Source organism: Podarcis bocagei, assembly GCF_964188305.1.
Source record: "Podarcis bocagei genome assembly, chromosome: 4".
Taxonomy (NCBI): domain Eukaryota; kingdom Metazoa; phylum Chordata; class Lepidosauria; order Squamata; family Lacertidae; genus Podarcis; species Podarcis bocagei.
This window is the reverse complement of record NC_138128.1, coordinates 5,983,445-6,001,248: the sequence shown is the minus strand read 5'-3', so window position 1 is coordinate 6,001,248 and position 17,804 is coordinate 5,983,445. Positions and strand designations below refer to the sequence as shown.

The following is a 17,804-nucleotide window of genomic DNA, read 5'->3' as shown; positions in this document are numbered from 1 at the left end:
GAGGAGCCTGCGGGGAAAGGAGCCGGCTTGCCGCCCCACGCGCTGCCTTGTGGGATGCGTAGTACCTCTCCGCTGCTCGAGTAGGGGCACCGGCAGGGAACGCGGACTACATCTCCCGAAGCACCCCGCGACGGAGGGGAAAAGAAGACTCTGCTGGTGGTGGTGGTGGTAAGTGGTAGCGGACTGGGCTGCCCGCGGGTGCCCGCGCAGGCGCAGTGCGACTGAGGAGCCGTTCTGAGGTTCTCGGGCTGCCTATTGACCCCAGTTGTGGCTCCGGTGCCGCCGAGGGCTGTAGAGGCGCTGTCGCTCAAGCCAGGTAGGAGGGCGGTTATTCAAATAGAGGGGGGCCCCGGTTATTTAAATTGGGGAAATGCCCCCCCTCCCCTCACAAGACACTTGAGGAGGGGGGGACGGCTTAAATGAGGTTTGTTCTCCTCAGAAGTCCTTTTTTGGGGGGCAGGGGCTGTTATGGGGACCTCAGGCGTCGTTTTTGTGAGGGGGGGGTTATATATATATTTTGGGGGGAGCTGCTCCTGAAGACTTCCCTTCTCTCCACCCTGGACTCTGAACGGAGTTCCTTGTAAAGAAAAGGTGGAGGCTGTTGGGGTTTTTTTTGGGGGGGTGTTTTGGAAGGTGCGGGGGGAGAGAAGGAGGACATTTTGAAAGAGATCCGCCGGGGAGGCGCCCCTCTCCCCCCCCCCATACCTTTGACTTTGGGCTGGGGTTTTTTCTTTGTAATTGATTTATGGGAGGGGGCGGCGGCCTATCAATGCATGAGACATTTCGTGCGGGGTGGGGCCAGGAACGGGCAGGATTGGAAAGGGGACATACATATCTATCTATAGATTTGCATATGCAGTCAGATTAACAGTACCAAAAGGTCGGCCTTCCCTAATTGCTGACGCAGCCTCGGTTCCAGTAAGAAGTGGAATCTCATTTCCTCCTTTCTTCCTTCTCCCCCAAGCAAAAAAACAACAATAAAAAACCTCCACCTCCCCATCATTCCCAGTTTATTCAGGAGCCTAGATTCGTTTCTTCCTCTTCGTTTTGCAAACTTGGGCAGTTCCTTCTGCCACCCACGCTCTTTCTCACCGAGACCTTTGGGGCAGAGCCTTGAAGGGGGCAGTGAAACAGACATCACTTTCCTTAAGTGGGGGGGGGGGCAACTGGGGGGAGAGGGCATTGGGAGTCCTTCTGAAGGGCTGGCTGACCACTTCTGTGCCTGTTTACTTGGGAGGGAGGCCCACCGTGCTCAATAGTGACATAGGCTTGCTCTCAGGTAGGTGGCTGGCATTAGGATCGCAGCCTTACTCTCTAGTAAGTGTGATTCGGATTGCACTCCTTGAATTTTTGTTTGTAACTTCTTTATGGAGGCGGGGGGAGCCTATGAATGAATACAGAAATTGGTGTGTGTATGTGTGTGAGAGAGAGAGATAAGAAGGTGCAGACCTGGTGTTTTTCCTCTCCTGCCCTACCAGTGGTTTAGGATGCTCCCTCCCTTGCACACTCCTGCAGAACAGCACATCTTTCTACAAATCTAGTGACAAAGAATAATGATTTTTCAGGCATCCAAACAAGTCCTCCCTCTTTCACTTTGCTGTGCTTTTTAAAAGGCAGCCCTTCACCCTCTTCAGGTATCTGCATGGAAGTGAATGGGATTGTGAAATGGCCTATGCAGAGCAGTTTACAGTTTGAGGACCCCTCCCTTGTTTACGTTGCTGCTGCTGTTTTCAGTGGCAGAAGAGAGGCTGTCTAGTGCTGGGTACCTTTCAAGAGACGTAAGGGTTGAGAAACAGAGGATAGGTGCTGCCGCCGCTGCCCCACAGTTCTAAAATTATGCATTAAAAGTGTTGTTTAAAACAAGAACTGCTTGCTGCTGTTTATAAATTGGCCCCACAGATGGTGCTGCAAACAAAGTAATGGATGACCAAGCATCAGATCTGGCAGCACAGAGAGAGGATGCAGAATCATCCTCCTGACTACCCAGAAATTTTATAAGGGAGTGGTGTTCTGTGAATGTTTTTTTCTTGGGGGAGGGGGTTCAGTATAGATCCCTTGGAACAAGTCAAATGCAAAATAGCTTTTCTAAAGATCTTTAAATTCATGTGAAGACTTGTGCAGTTTTTACCAATGACAAAAATGATTATTTCATGGCAACATAGCAAGATATTGCAGACTCATGCACTCTGAGGCTGTTTCATAGATCTGCTATGATGATGTATTATTTTTTTTTGTAAAGACTGCTTTAAATGCCCTTGGGGTATCAAAGGCAATGACACCAGATCAAGGTGACTCCCCACCCCCCACCCCAAGGGATGGCTTTATAGACAGTTGATTTGTTGCCATAACCTTAAAAAAGGGTGAGGAAAGGAATATGGACGTCATTGGGAGGATGAAAACATAGTAACATGAAGGAGTTCCTATGGAAGGTATAGTTGCTTACAGTGCGATCCCAACTATTTTCTACTTGAAACGAAGACCAATTGAATTCTATGGTGTTTACTCCATTACATAAGATTAGGACTGCAGCCTTAGCGACTAATACACTGAACTTGCATTGTTGCTGTATTAGTTGTACCACATTTGAGACAGTGTGAGGTGCATTAATACAGTGCACTGGCTGTAACTATTGCATAGTGTAAGATAACATTCAACTGAACTTGCAGAGAATAACAGCTTGTTTCTGCATGTGCATTTCTTCAAAAGTGACAGCATCTTTTTTCCCTTGCCTTAAAAATAAACCTGTTTCTTTGAAAGATTTATGTGCAAAAAAGATTCTTAGCTAGTTATGAGTAACATAAAATAGTTTGAGTGGGGTCCTATAAGAATAAAGATTAAACAACAGATTTCTAAAAGGAATATGTTCTTCCCGTTGGGATGCTTAGAGCGGCTATTGCTATATTTGTGCAATAGCAATTATACCTTCCTTGCTGATATGGATATTCAGTCTGAAATAGCAACAATTGTTGTGGAGATTGGCACCCATAGACACTGTCCCTGGAAGTACCATAACTCCTTATAGACTAGTCTGTTACAGCTGTGGAAAGAACTGCAATTTGTTTTTTATGTTACCATGAGGCATAAGCCCTTTTTTGCCACTTTCTGTCTCTAGGAACTTAAAGTATGTGTTTTGTTGTAGCCAACTTTGTGCCTTGTGCTGCTTAGAATAGCTGGGTTTCCATTCTTCCTAATGCATAGTTCTGTCCGACAAAAGCTTAGTTTTATTCATATTGCTACATCTTGTGCTTTTTTCTTTCGGAAACATGTAGTGAAATTCAGGAGTGTGTTGATAGGTCTGTTCAGTCAAATACACTAGTCCCTCATGACCTTTCTGTGCTTGTCAAGATCATGGCTGGGTTCTGCATTTGCAGATATCCTGCTGCATGTTAAGAATTGTGAAGTGTTTTAGAACAGATGATAAAGCTATCTTCAGGCACATGGACTCCCAATGCTGCTTCTGAAACTTGCATGACAAACTTTTTAGGGAGTAGTGTGTGTGTTTCTCTTTACTTTGAGATCACTGCTGGGGTAGTGCATGGGATATACAGTGGTGCCTCGCAAGACGAAAAGAATCCGTTCTGTGATTCTCTTCGTCTAGCGTTTTTTTTGTCTTGCAAAGCAAGCCCATTGACGGATTAGAGGATTAGCGCTATTAGCGGCTTTTAGCAGCTTAGAAAAATGGGGGGGAAGGAAAAAAACCCCGCAGGAACTCGCAAGACATTTTCGTCTTGCGAAGCAAGCCCATAGGAGATTCGTTTTGTGAAGCACCTCCAAAACGGAAAACTCTTTCGTCTAGCGAGTTTTCCGTCTTGCGAGGCATTCGTCTTGCGGGGCACCACTGTATATATAATCTGCAGCAATGTTAGACACTCAGGTATATAATCTAATCGCCCAATGGCACCTTAGACCTAGGTTACAGTTGCCACAATGGAATGTCTCGGCACCGCCCCCCCTCCAAATTCATGATGGTGATGATTAATTCCATTTCTATACCACTTTAAATTGTAAAGAACAAATCTCAAAGCAGTTTACAACACATTAAAACATCAAATAAAACAATCCAGAATAAATCAAATTCAAGCTTGAAATAAAATATTTCAGATCCTTCTCAAAGTGACATTTTGCTTTCCCCAATCACCAACCTGGCATTAAGAGATCTCTGTGTGACAGCAGTTGGACCCGCACCAGTCACAAAATGTGCCTGGCGCTTGCCTAATTTCTGACATGGACCTGCAGGTGGTAACGGAAGGATAGTAGCATGGTCATATGTTGCTATAGGATTCAAAAACTGCAATCCAAGCTTGTTTAAAACATCCTTTAAGAAGATACGGGGTGTGATGATTCTAATGCAAGATTGCTTTGTCTCTTTTTCCTCCAGAGTTTTCTGTGTGGCAGATAACATTTGTTAACCCTGGCGTTAACAGAAGGAGAAGATGAAAGATATCGATCTAGGAAAAGAATATGTTATACCCAGTCCTGGGTATAGAAATGTGAGGGAGAGAGGCAGCCCAGGCCAACATGAAGAACAAGATGGGCTGAATTACCAGCAAGACAAACACAAGGTCAGGAGCTATGATTTTTGTCTTTTGAGTGGCAGCTTTTGGAACTGCCTAGTTTAGTAGTTTTAATTTTATTACATCAGCTTCATATTTATAATGAGAACATATGAAGAGCCTGTAGAGGTCCGGAGGGTGGCAATATGAGAACAGGCTTTCTCTGTGGTGGGTTCCCACTTGTGGATTGTTCTCCCCAGGTAGGCTCACTTGGCGCTTTTGTTACACATGTTTAGGCGCCAGGCAAAAACATTCCTCTTCTCTCGGGCCTTTGGCTAATTAAACCCATCTGCGGCCTTTTAAACTGATGTGTTTTATTGGTAATTTTTGTTACTATGTTATGTATTTTTGTGTTTTTATATTGCCATGTGATCCTCAGATGAAGGGTGGTATAAAAACCACTGATTTTATTAAACCACTGATTTAATAAAAACAAACAAGCAAACAGAATTTCACAGTTGCTGTCACAGAAAATACTGTGTGCCAGATTCCAGTAGATTATGTGTCATGCAGTAAAGAGACCTGTGATGAGGATACACTCTCACAGATCACAGAATTATATAATTGTTAAAAACTTCCAAGGAAGGAGAGTTCTTGGATAGTAGAAACTTTCCCTGTTGTCTGCTTGAATGAAATTGGTGGTTGTCACTGGCTTATTTATATGCTATTATTGGTACTGGTGTATCCTTGCTGATGGACTTGCCTAGTAGAGTCAGATTTGTGTGGCAGCTGCTTTCATTAGTTTTCCCAACTCTTGTTACCCAAGATCTTAAATGGAGGTGCTGTAGATCGAACCTTGTATGTCTTGGTGCTGATGCTTCATCACCTGCTTTTTTTAAAGCAATGCACCCTTCGAATCATGCATGCACCTGTGGAATGTCAACCAGTTTGCTCTTGATGTGTGGCCACATGACCCGGAAGCTGTATGCTGGCTCCCTCGGCCAATAAAGCAAGATGAGCGCCTCAACCCCAGAGTCGGCCACGACTGGACCTAATGGTCAGGGGTCTCTTTACAGGGGTCTCAGAAGGGTAGCTGAGATGAGCCTGTTGACGACTCTTAACGACTGTAATACGTCTTACAGGAAAAGGCAAGGGGTGAGAAGGTGAGAAATGGCTTAGTCATGTATAATGAGATAAGAATCCAATGTCTCTGTTCAGACCAGGTCATTTCTCACCTTCCCACCCCTTGCCTTTTCCTGTAAGACCTATTACAGTCGTTAAGAGTCGTCAACAGGCTCTTCTCAGCTATCTGCCAATCTCCCATTCCCACCACCCTTCTGAGTAATACCCCTCCCCACCTTCTCACTATATAGAAGGATCTGGCAACTTCTGTTTCAGTGTATCTGAAGAAGTGTGCATGCACACGAAAGCTCATACCAAGAACTAACTTAGTTGGTCTTTAAGGTGCTACTGGAAGGATTTTTTTTATTTTGACATTGAGTCTTGTTAGTGGGAGCCCTCTTGTGCCCCAGCTGAGCCATAGAAAAAGGCTGTGTTGTCCCAGCCTGCTAGGTGCTGGGGTGAAACCGCCTCAGCTCTTGCGGCAAACAAAAATTGTAAACAAAAATTGCCCTTTTCCCTTATGGAGTATTCAAGAGCCCATATAGAGTCCTTACATAGGTTCCCTATTGGTAGGAGAGAATAACAGAGGCCAACCAGAGAATATTGAGAAGCAAAGCAGCTAGCAAGCTTGATCTTTATGGATCTGTTGCAACAGGGTGCTCCCCTCAACAGCAGGAGAGAGAAGGAACCCAGGAAAATGGTGCGCAAGGCCTTATAAAGACTTGGGAATTGCCACCCTTTAGATCAAGACCACCCCTCAGATACATCATACCTACATCACAGAAAAGTCGGTCTTAAAACAGAAATTTGAATGTTGTTTTTCCCCTGTCATTGTTTATCTCCTGTCTGGCAGGTTACTTGATTGGATTTCCTGGGTAGCCTGGCCAGTCTTTTGTAATGATAAATACTTAGTTCCTGGGCCATGTCACAGGCTCACACCCTATTCATATCTTAAACGTGCCCTTAAGACAGGATTTGTGAGGAAAGAGACAGTGGGGAGGTTTCCCACTTTGACCTTGCAGAGAAAACATTTGCTCAGTTTTGGAATCAAAATGGTTCCAGGTCGGTCTTCCTGTGCTGATCTATGTACGTGCTTGGTTAGTACATTTATGAACATTTTGATATATCTAAGATCATAAAATTCCTATCACACCATGTTTAAATGCTGAATATGTTTGAAATGTTGAATATTGCCCAGCCCTATAACCCTCTTACTGTGATGTGAACTGAGCCAGGGCTGCATCTTCTTTTTTGTTGCATCTGATGAAGATGCAGCTCTGTCCCATAAAAGCTTATGCTGCAATATATGTGGTGCTTTTGTGCTGCTGCTCCTGCCCCCAAATGAAGGAATGTGTTCAAGTGAGTTAATGGAAAACTCCCCCTGCCATTGTTTTTTTAAGCAGGTGCCCCATAAGAGCTTGGAACCTCAAAGACTGCGCTGTGGGCCATAGTTTCAAGTGCAGTGCCAGCTCTTAGCTTCTCCTTAATGCTATAGGCTTCCTGCTGTTGTTTGTGACTCAGCAGAATATTGCTCTCATAGTTAGGGGAAGTTAGAATGCCTGTGTTCAAATGCTGGTGGTGACCTTTCACTAAGCTGGTTCCACTGGTGAAATCCAGAATCCAATAGTACAGTGTTTCCCAACCTTTTTTGGGCAAAGGCACACTTGTTTGATGAAAAAAATCTCGAGGCACACCACCATTACAGCCCCGTGACGTCAGCGCGCAGCGTCACGCCGGGAGGGACGCACGAAAGTGTAAGTTTCAATTTTTTCCCCTCCCCCTTGCCGGGGAACCTCCAAGCTTTGGGGGTGGGGGGGGGGAGGAGGCAGCAAAGCGAGGCAGGAAGGAGAGCGCGGCTTGGCTGGGTGAGCTTTGGCAGGGAATGAGAGCCGCGAGGCGGGCGCTGCGGACGGAGGCGCTGCCCGCCGAGCTCGCAGGCAGCCAGGCAGGCAGACGGCAAGAGCCCCGCGCTGGGCGGCCTCTCCTCGCCGCCGCCGCCCCGCCTCTCGCCGCCCGACTCGCCCGCCTCCCTCCAGGCAACATCTCGCGGCACACCAGGCAACATCTCACAGCACACTAGTGTGCCGCGGAACAGTGGTTGGGAAACACTGCAATAGTAGCACTTAAGTGGCACATTTCTGGTGACAACAGTGTTTCTATAGGCAGGCATCATTCTCTTTAAACTACAAGGATTTGAGAGCATTGCAGCCACTGTAGTCTGATAGCTCTTCAGATTGGTTTATGTCCTAGCTTGGGTTTATGCATTGTGTAACATTCTCAGCAAAGAAGCTTGAAGCAGCTAGGGGTAGTTGTCTGTGGACTGTGCAGCTAATGTAGCATATTTTTAATGTTCTCTGCTCTCCTTGGAGGCTTCCTTTATCATAATCTGGCCAATTGAACGTGGGTCTGTTAAGTATCTGCGAACAATGTTTGTGAAATTGTGGAGGAAAGAGTTTAAAAAGGTGTCGAAAGCATGGATAATACAATATCCATTTCTGGATACGCACATCAAGAGAGCTGCAATTGTGTTGCAAAAATGGGCTGAGCCAAACATTTATCAAAATCAGAATTAGGGGGTTGTATCCAACAGGGCTTCCCCTTCTTTCTTCTGTGTCCTCCTCCCTATTTGCTCCAGAGCATATCTCCCAGCATTTTGGAGCCAATTTTGCGGGTGTGTGAGGGCATCAGAGGAGACTGAGTTTCTTTGGATTTAAACTGATCTGGGGCTATTTTTTACTCCCCTTCAACTAACTACCTTGCCACTCAACCCAGAACAGTGAGTTTTGTGGCCCTGTTAAAGTTTAAAAAGTGAAAGGATTATCCAGTGGAGTGGGAGGAAATATCCTCTTGGTATCAGCAATGAAATTTACAAATTTAGCTGGTCTGCTTGTGTCCTTTCCACTTCACAGTGTAGGCTACACAGCCTTTTGTCATCATTCATGCTTGGAAAAATGTTGGACCATGACAGTATGCTCTTCCACACTTTATGTTCCTTGTGTTCAGAATGATTCACAAGTAGCATTTTCTTGCCTGAAACAAGACAGGAAATCAGTCTTGCTATGACCTGCTGTCATTCTGGAGTTTTCATTTGAGCTCTCCAAGTCTGTGCAGCAACAGGGAAAAAGAGGCTAATCCACATAATGAAATATTAGAAAAGAGATTAAAAACAGACAGTATCATAATCCTGTCTTATAAATCTGGGGACTTCTGATGGTCCTAATTAATTATGTTGGTTCTAAATACTGTATTTCTCACACCTGTCCATTTTCCATTGGGGTACCTTATTACCAGTTTATTTCCCCTTGATCGGTATATAAAACTTACAAAGCTATTCTTATAGAATTATTTTTATTCCTACCATCACACGACACTTGACCTTCTGTTTTCAGTTTTCTATTGTGTTAGACTCTCGATAAATAAAACTGCAGCGTGAGAGGCAGCTTCATGCCCCCCCACATGGCAATGCCATATAATCACTGGCTTGCCTCTGCTTCATAGCACTCCTGGATTGCTCTTACCAATGCAATTTCTGTCATCTGCCTAGCCTCCCCTTTGAAGCTATCCTGTTAACTCCTTAACAATATATATCTAAGTTCCTCTTTTCTTGCAGAACTATTGTTCATGCCCTCTTCTTTTTGAGGGTGTTTGGTCTGTACTCGCCTTCTCTTTTCTCCTCCCAGCTGTGCCAGGCAGCCACTAGGCGGGTCTTGTTGTTTTCTGTCATTGCAATTCAGGCCCCTCCTGTGTCCTTGCAGCCTAGCCTTCAGATGCCCTTGGTGGACAGAAGGCATTTCTGCATCCCATGGAGGAGACATGGGAAATGTTGCAATAGTGCGCCCTTTCACATTCTTTCTTTCTATTTTTTTAAAAACCAAACCCAAAACTTGGCTGTGGCCCTCGTTGAAAAACAAAAGTATTAAATTGTCACTTGAAATAATGAAGGGCCTTGCTAGAACGATAAAAGACATGTAGAAACGAAGTTGCTGAAGTGATCAAACTCTTGCTATTCTTTCCTCCAGGCTACATGTTTTTTGTAATTTATTGCAACTAAGCCTTTTTAACACCTTGCTTGGCAAGGAAGTCCACAAATCACACAGTGTGAGGAGAGACTGTGCAAGGAACACATTATGTAAATGTGCTGAATTGAGTAACTATTTGTGAGAGTTGTATTCATATTTTACGTCAGTGGTTTTAGGGAAGCATGTTGCTGAAGAACCCTAGCAGCTTTGGTTATGTTAGGCAAATATTTAAACTAGGTTAAAATGATGGAGCTTTGCATAACGATGTGACAGTCTCTTTACTGCAGCCTTCCTCAACCTGGTGCCCATCAGATGTTTTGGGCTACAACTCTCATCAGCTCCAGCCAGCATGGCCAGCAGTTAGACATGAAGGGAGCTGTAGTTCGAAGCATCTGGAGGGCAGGATGTTATGCTGCATGAATGTGTTGCTCTCTGCTGTCTTGACTTCTCAATAATTAGAGGACCCAAATACTCCTAGAGTTGTGATAAGTTGCGCACTATGACCCCAACCCCTGATCTGCGAAGAACAGCCCTGCATAAAATTATTGATTGTTAAATTTCACTGTGCTTCTGGCAGACGCATTGCTGTTCTTTTCATTATTCTTAACTGCAGGGACAACTAGTGAGCCAGAAACTTAATTGTGTGACTGTAGAAGTGCAAATAAGTTGGTACTTAATCCAGTTTGGTGAAGCTCCTGCTAATTCTCTGCAAACAAGGAGTAAAATGGACTGGATTCTCTGTACTCTGGCTGATGAAAATTAATATTCAGAAAAGATTGTAATGTTCTCTTTGAGTTGCATTTCATTAAAAAATATCAGTAGAGCTTTTGGATTACACAGCTAAGTATTCAGGGAGGAAATGCAAGTTGCTCTTGTGGGCAGCCAAAACTCTGTTCTTAGAGTGTATTAAGTTAATTGTAGAAATAATGTAATAATTAAACAAACAATGCATAATTCAGTCTTGTCAGCAACTATGAGGCCACTAAAGCGCTAGCTGCAGCTGTACCCTTCTATAATGCAGAATCCTTGTAAAATAAATTTTTTAAGATAGATTGTGGTTTCTTTCCACCACCATCCAGAGATTATACATTGCCATATATATGTATATTGTAAGCTGCACTGAACCTCAGCCTTGTGTACTCCCCCCCTCCCTGGCTGTGAGGAAGAGATCAGAACCTTCTAGTTCCATTTTAGTTTAACTACAGTTTAACATTGCGTCCAAACACTAAGTTGTTGTTAATCTTAATCAAAGTTTGCTAAGACCGTTACTTAATGGTTTGGAGTTGTCTTCTTTCAGCGAACCATAAGTTAACAACAGTTTATGTGGTTCTAGGTGGCAAGATGTGCGTAATCTTAATGATGTGGGTAATCTTAAAGGGTGATGGGGGCAGGGCTAGGAGCATATGAGTCCAGGGTTGCAGGTTCTGAATATTTTTACAGTGCAAATACATGCTTAGGAGGTGCATGCCATTTATACACTTTAAAATGGAAGAATTGCAGGGGTAGATGCTCTTTTTCTGTATGGTCCCCCGCCTGCTCCACCGTGGCTTGAAGACCAAAGGAACACTATTCATACCTGCATTAATGGCCTGTGACGCCTTGAAGTAAGGATGAGAAATGCGCTTGTAGCTGTGTAGTAATTGTGCATTATGCTGTCGTGGCCCAGAAATGTTTAAGGATTGATGTAGTACTTCCAGGTAGAAGAGCTCCTTTACATTATTTTAGGCTCTTTTTTAGTTGACTTTGTGACATGACTGAGGGAAGTAATTTATTTTATTTATTAAAGTACTGTACAGTTGTACCTTGGATCTCATACACATTGGCTCCTGAACAAATCGGCTCCCAAACGGTCGAAGCCTGGAAGTGAGTGTTCTGGTTTTCGAACGATTTTCGGAAGCGGAAAGGCCGGAGCAGCTTCTGATTGGCTGCAGGATGCTCCTGCAGCCAATTGGAAACCATGCCTTGGTTTTCAAATGGTTCCAGAAGTCGAACAGACTCCTGGAACGCATGCTGTTCGAGAACCAAGGTACAACTGTATTTACATACCACCTATTTGGGAATCTCAGGGCAGTTTAGAACAAGATAAGAAAATATACTAACATTAAAATACAGTAAAATAAACAGGCTTACAATAAAAATATTGTTTCATGCCATCCCAATCCCCAAGCATTGTAAGATTCTGGGGGTTCCAGGTGCTTACCCAGAGTTCATGTTTTGTTCAGAATGAGACACAGTGGAGACTTGGTGTCTTTATGATATATGGTTTATTTACAGATATATACAACACACACACACACACATGTATATGTACATATGTATATGCATATATGTACTTACACACATAACCCAAGGGAAAATCCATACCCACTGCCTTGTGGAACATCTTTGGGAGAAAAAAACTAAGGAGCAAACCCTACACAGATCCATTTTAATTTGTTGGAAGCGGCCCAGATAGGTTGGGGCAACCCAGTCAGCTGGGTGGCATATGAATAATGAATTATTACTATTACCGCTACTACTATTACTGCCACCAGCCTCTGCAGCCACAGCAGGCGTTGTGATTCTTCATTGGTTTGGCTTCAGCCCCAGAGGCGCACTCCATTGTCTCTTGAGACAGGTGATTGTCAACAATACAAGCTGATCCTATGACTGAGGGGTTCACAGCATTAACACCCTAAGAGGATATTGCTTCTCCCGTCACCACAGCCTTAGATTCCAGGAGAAGTCAGACATGGTGTGCTCTCTCTCTCTGTGCCTTTCCAGATTATAGCTTTTGCTTCCAGATTATAGCTCACATAATTCAACAGTCAACTCTGGCCTTTTGTGTTTCTAACTCAGACAGTTGAGGGAGAGAAGCCCACGCACTTGCTCTCTGGCATGGAGCCCCCCCTATGTTCCCTTAAAGGACCCATATTTGGTGAGCCATTATCCCAGACCAGGCAACACATGGATTAATTTACCGTAACTACTTTGTTGTTGGCATCAGTCTGTCTTGAAAGACAATGGAGTGCGCCTCTGGGGGTGAAGTCAGACTGCTGCATTAGCAACACCATAGTGACCTCCCCAGGGCCGCAGCAAGGGCACTATGTGTTTGGAGGTCCTGGGCTGCCCAGACAAAAGACCCCTCTCTTGGCTTTGCTGATGTGGTCCAAAGGAAAGTAGAGCAATACATTTGACACCAGCTGGGTTGCAGGAGTTTCATTTAAGGCATACAGTGGTACCTCGGGATGCGAACGGGATCCATTCCGGAGCCCCGTTTGCATCCTGAACAGAACGTAAGACGCAACGGCGTGTGCGCGGGTCGCGTTTTGCCGCTTCCGCGCATGTGCATGACATCATTTTGAGCGTCTGCGCATGCGCGAGCGGCTAAACCCGGAAGTAACAGGAGGTATGACTGTATAAGGCACTATCCAACCATCTTAGGGTTCCTTCATAGGGTTTTTTTTTTTTTTTAAAAAAAACCTTCCTAGAAAACCCTGTAAACCAGTTATTGGTGCTTGCAGCTTTCTCTTATCTGCTTTAGTCATTGAAATGAAATATGTACTGCAATGTAATTTTTCTTTCCGGAAGCAATACCTGTTTAGGTTAGCTAAGGTTAACCACCTGCACCTCCAGTTTTCTCTTATGCTGAGCTACATGCATACAGTATAGTACGTTATTGGCTGTTTTATTTCATGAGTGCTCTCTCTCTCTCTTCCCCACCTTCTTAGTATGGTTTCAGAAAATGAACAGCTATAAAGGCCTTGTGATTTTCAAATCACATGTAATAGCTTCGTGTGTGGGATTATAGAGGATGATAGGATTTTCAATTACTGTGTCTCGTGGGAGCTCTGAGGCAAACTGGAGAAGGTTTTTGAAAAGTTAATCAGGGCTTGAGTAATTCACTTGAGGCTATGCTATTGGAAGTCACATTTGTGTCTCGACTGGGCTACAAGATGAAGATGCAAAATAACATCTTCGTTATGTGCTAGAGAGGCTGGTGCTTTGAGCAGAGCAGTGGCCAGGAAAATTTCAAATACTTGCCATGTTACTGAGTGAAGAGGCAGAGTTATTCTTCTGAAGAATAGAATGGCATGTTCTGACACCTTAACTCTCTTCAGCTCAATTTGTATTCTGTACCACATAGGCACTAGTCAAAGGTTGTGTCATACACCACCAATTGTTTAATTATATATTGGAGATTAGATTATACTATTGTTCCGTTAGATTATACTGTTAGATTCTTCCTGTCTGTAAAAAGTCATTAAGTCATCTGTCTTGTAAGTAAGTAAAATTATGAAGCACATCTTTAAAGTACATTATTAAAAAAAGAATCTGTAAAGTATTGGGTATTCTTGTTGCTAGCAGCTTCATGTGGTATTTTAGCTTTGTGGCATTCTTGTAAATTAATTAGTGACTTGCCCAATCCCACTTCAAGAATGAGTGGGCTGGGTTTCCTACATCCTAACTGAACATTCCACTCTCTGTCACACGTTTGATATCTACAGATTCCCCTGTTTGAAAAGGTGAGTTTTGATAAATTAAAAAAACCTGACAATTGGTGTTTGCTATTTAATTTCAGGAGTGGTATTCTAGGCCAAGGAACAATAACAGCTGGACTTAGCTCTGCCTTATTAAGGGCATCCTTTGTTGCTAGGCCTAATTTGACTACCCTAATACAGTATAGACTATGTAATGCAGCTCATGGTTTGTGATTGGTTATGTAGAAAGGATACAGTTTCTGGGCTTCCAGAGCTTGGTAGTATATGCAATAACTTCTCCTTCCTTTTGAAGAATAAATACTTTTTTCCAAGTTGCATGCAAGTAGGAAGGAATTGTTGTTTCTTTAAGAGTCATGTCCGCTATGACTTTTGTAGGACAAATGGATAAAGTTATGGAAACCTTGGTGCGTACATAGCAAATGTCTCTCTCCTAATGAGCAATCAGAATTTCTCCTGATTGGAGGATTTCGAATTGTTTGAGAAATGAAGTGAAAGCTTTTTGTTATTTTGAACTCCCTGATGAATTGGGGTTGGCACAGATCAATGAAATGGGTTTGCATGACACAGAATATCCTTTTCAAATTATCCAAAGCAAGCAAGTTAGAAATTCATTTTTGAAAAGCTGCTCTGAGGTGGGTGGAGAAACCACATTAATTTGCAGCTTTAACTAAATGGTGTCGCACCTGTTTCATCCAGTGTTTGGAAATTACTAACTTTGGTTGTTAACAGGATCTTGTGAAAACTGTTCTGGGTGTATTCACTGGCTGTTGCCAGAAAGAAACAAATCAGATATATCAATGTACCAGATGAGAACTATTTTCATCAGTCAGGAAAGGCAGGCAAGGAAGAATGGGTCTATCAGTGGCTATTAACCATAACAGCAAAATGGAACTTCAATTTTCAGACGCATGCAACAGGAGTGAGTAAGGTCAAGGAAAAATCCTGGCAGGACATATAGAAGTCCTGGCTCCAGCTTGCTGGAAGCACCACAAAAGACCTTGTTAGTTTCTTATCCTAGAACTGGTATTGCCTTTTCTTAATGCTCTATAAATTCTCTAATAATAATAATAAGGAGGAGGAGGAGGAGGAGGAGGAGGAGAAGAAGTAGTAGTTATGGTATCTGCCCCTGGAAAGCTGGAATTCTGTAGATTCTACATATGCCACTGCATTAGGTGGTGGAGGGCTGTGTTGTAGCTATGTAGATTTCAATTCCCCTGGCAATATGGTGCTCCATGACTCAGGCCCATAGGAGAAATGTCGCTTGAGGGATTATATTGCTTGAGGGATTATAATTTAAATGCAAACTACTGGTGGTCTTCAGAGTGTTTCTCTGAGGGATATGATGCAGTCTGCCAGTCACCAGATATTCAGTCAGAGGAGAAGATAAAAGATGATCTGATGCCATTCCCTCCAGCAAAGAGCAATCCTGTGGTTTTCCTATTGTAGATGGGAATGCACTAGCCCCCATTAAGCAGGGCCATGGAATTGCTTGGAATACAGGAAGGTGACTGATACAGGTTCAAACCTCTGGCCTATCTAGTTCAGCATTGTCAGCACTGACTGGCAGTGCCTAGCCATGGTTTCTAGATGGAGTCTTTCCCACTTTTACCTGGAGGTGTCAGAGATTGAAGTGGGGTATTCAAAGTATGTGCTCTGCCATTCTGCTAGGATCCTTAAGATATGAAATGGACTGAGGCAGAAAATGCTTTTAAATCCAATTTATTTGCATTCTATTTTCTCCTGTCAAGCCATTTGAATTCCAAGATGCATTGGAAACAGCTGCTCGGGCAGAAGGTCTTCCATTAGATGTCCCAACAAATTCTCACTTGGGCGTGTTGGATAAGGGCCATCACAGAGGAAAATATCACCATGGCTTGAACTTGATGAAACCTATCCGGACTACTTCAAAGTAAGACTTGGTGTATTAAACTACAGACACAGCTGACCTGAAAATAGAAGTGTTTAGAGGTGATAGAAGCATGCTTGTTGGAAAAATAGCAACTTTGAGTTTAAAAACTGAGTTCCCACTCATACAGCTAAGCTTTCTAAGAAAAAGTGGCAGCCACCATCTTGAATAATTAAATGTCTTATTTTACTTCTGAAAGCTGTAGTGTGTTTTATGCTTTTGGTTTTGTTATGATATCTCTTCTCTAATTGTAGACATCGACATCCAATAGACAATGCCGGACTTTTCTCCTATTTGACATTCTCTTGGCTTACTCCTCTGGCACGAACAGCCTATAAGAAAGGAGAACTGTTCACAGAAGATGTATGGTCCTTATCAACCCATGAGTCGTCGGAGGTTAACTGCAGAAGGTATGTTTTTGCTATGTTGTCTCTAAAAAGATTTGCCTTCCTTGGGATAGCCTACTGTAAGATGTTGTGTCAGGTGGTGATTGAAGGCTGTTCTGACTACTTCTTTCTGGAAATTTCTCCTATCTGTTTTCTTTGTCTTCTTCCTCACCTTCAGAAATGAACTGAAGACCATTTTGTGTGTGTGTCCTAATTAAGGGCTATGCCAGTGGCTTCTCTTTGGATCTTCTTCTTTCTCCTTCTTTCTTTATTAAAAATTTCCTACTCTTGTCCCATTTAGTTCATGTTATTTGATGTTGAAGAAAATGGAGGTGAGATTCCTTACATCTGTATTTTGTGTTGTTCCAGGCTGGAAAGATTGTGGCAGCGAGAACTGCATGAACGTGGGCCAGATGATGCCTCTCTCCGAAGGGTCGTATGGGTCTTCTGTCGCACTAGGCTCATCATTTCCATAGTGTGCTTGATGGTCACACAACTTGCTGGCTTCAGTGGACCAGTAAGTACTATCCATCCTTTGTCTAACATCCAGAGTGGGCTCCATCCCATGGCCAGTGCTAATGTATTCCAAGTTCTTGCAGAGGATCTTCGAAATGTTTTGATTAGTTAGAAATATGCCTTGCAGTTTGCAGAAAATGAATAAGTCTTTTCAGAATGCTGCAGGAATCTTAAAGCTTTCAAACTGTTCTGTGTGTATGTGGCGGTTTTTATTGTTTGTACCAGGTGGCTGGATACGGGAGGGTGATGAATTTTGGGGGAAAGCAGCAAAGCAGTCCTTTGTTAGGTCACTTGCTTTGAGTGCTCTCTGCAAGAAATGGAATGGAGTGCTGGTACTAAATCACTTCTTAAGATCTGTAGGAAACAGGGCTCAGAGGATTCTGCAGAGCTAGTGTTGTTCGACTTCTTTGAAAAGGCAGTCGGATAGGTTATCCTTCTGGTGGCATGATTGGAAGACTGTAGCTGGTAATGAAGATGCAGCATGTAGGACTTGACATTCACAGCATTTTTTTTTGTCGCCTGTTTGTTGCACGTGCTGTGCAAGATTTACTCTTTAACATCTTGACTAAATCTATTCTCTACAAATTTCCCTTGAGGAGTAGGAGCAGTGTTATTGCTTGTAGTACACATTTCAGTGTGCTGTTAAGCGGGATGGTTCAATGCTTGGGTAAGTACAGCTGAGGTTAATGTTAAAAACAGTCTTGTCTTTTGTCTCTCTCTCTTTAAAAATTTCCAAATCCCACTCATTTTCTTAAATCTCGAAAGTTTTCTTGCGTTCCTTGTTAAGAAGGGAGTAAGTAGTTTTTCTTGGTTTTCTTTGTTCTGTTTTGTTTGTTAATAGCTGGTGGTGGAACTTTGAATCACTTGCAAGTGGCTTTATT

At 43.3% G+C, this 17,804-nt stretch overlaps 1 protein-coding gene across 4 annotated transcripts in view; it reads left to right on the top strand.

Annotated features, from left to right (window-relative positions):
• Positions 1 to 157: 157 nt before the first annotated feature.
• Positions 158 to 17,804, top strand: part of ABCC5 (ATP binding cassette subfamily C member 5) — a 44,650-nt gene continuing 27,003 nt past the window's right edge. For 3 of the 4 annotated variants that reach the window (XM_081189923.1, XM_081189926.1, XM_081189927.1), the window contains exons 1-5: positions 158 to 316; positions 4,379 to 4,562; positions 15,864 to 16,024; positions 16,276 to 16,431; positions 16,777 to 16,924. In XM_081189923.1, the coding sequence (XP_081046049.1) occupies positions 4,434 to 4,562; positions 15,864 to 16,024; positions 16,276 to 16,431; positions 16,777 to 16,924 (594 nt within the window). In that variant the 5' untranslated portion in view covers positions 158 to 316; positions 4,379 to 4,433. Of the gene's footprint in view, positions 317 to 1,254; positions 1,280 to 4,378; positions 4,563 to 15,863; positions 16,025 to 16,275; positions 16,432 to 16,776; positions 16,925 to 17,804 lie in introns of those variants that run through there. The other variant, XM_081189924.1, reaches the window with a different exon arrangement.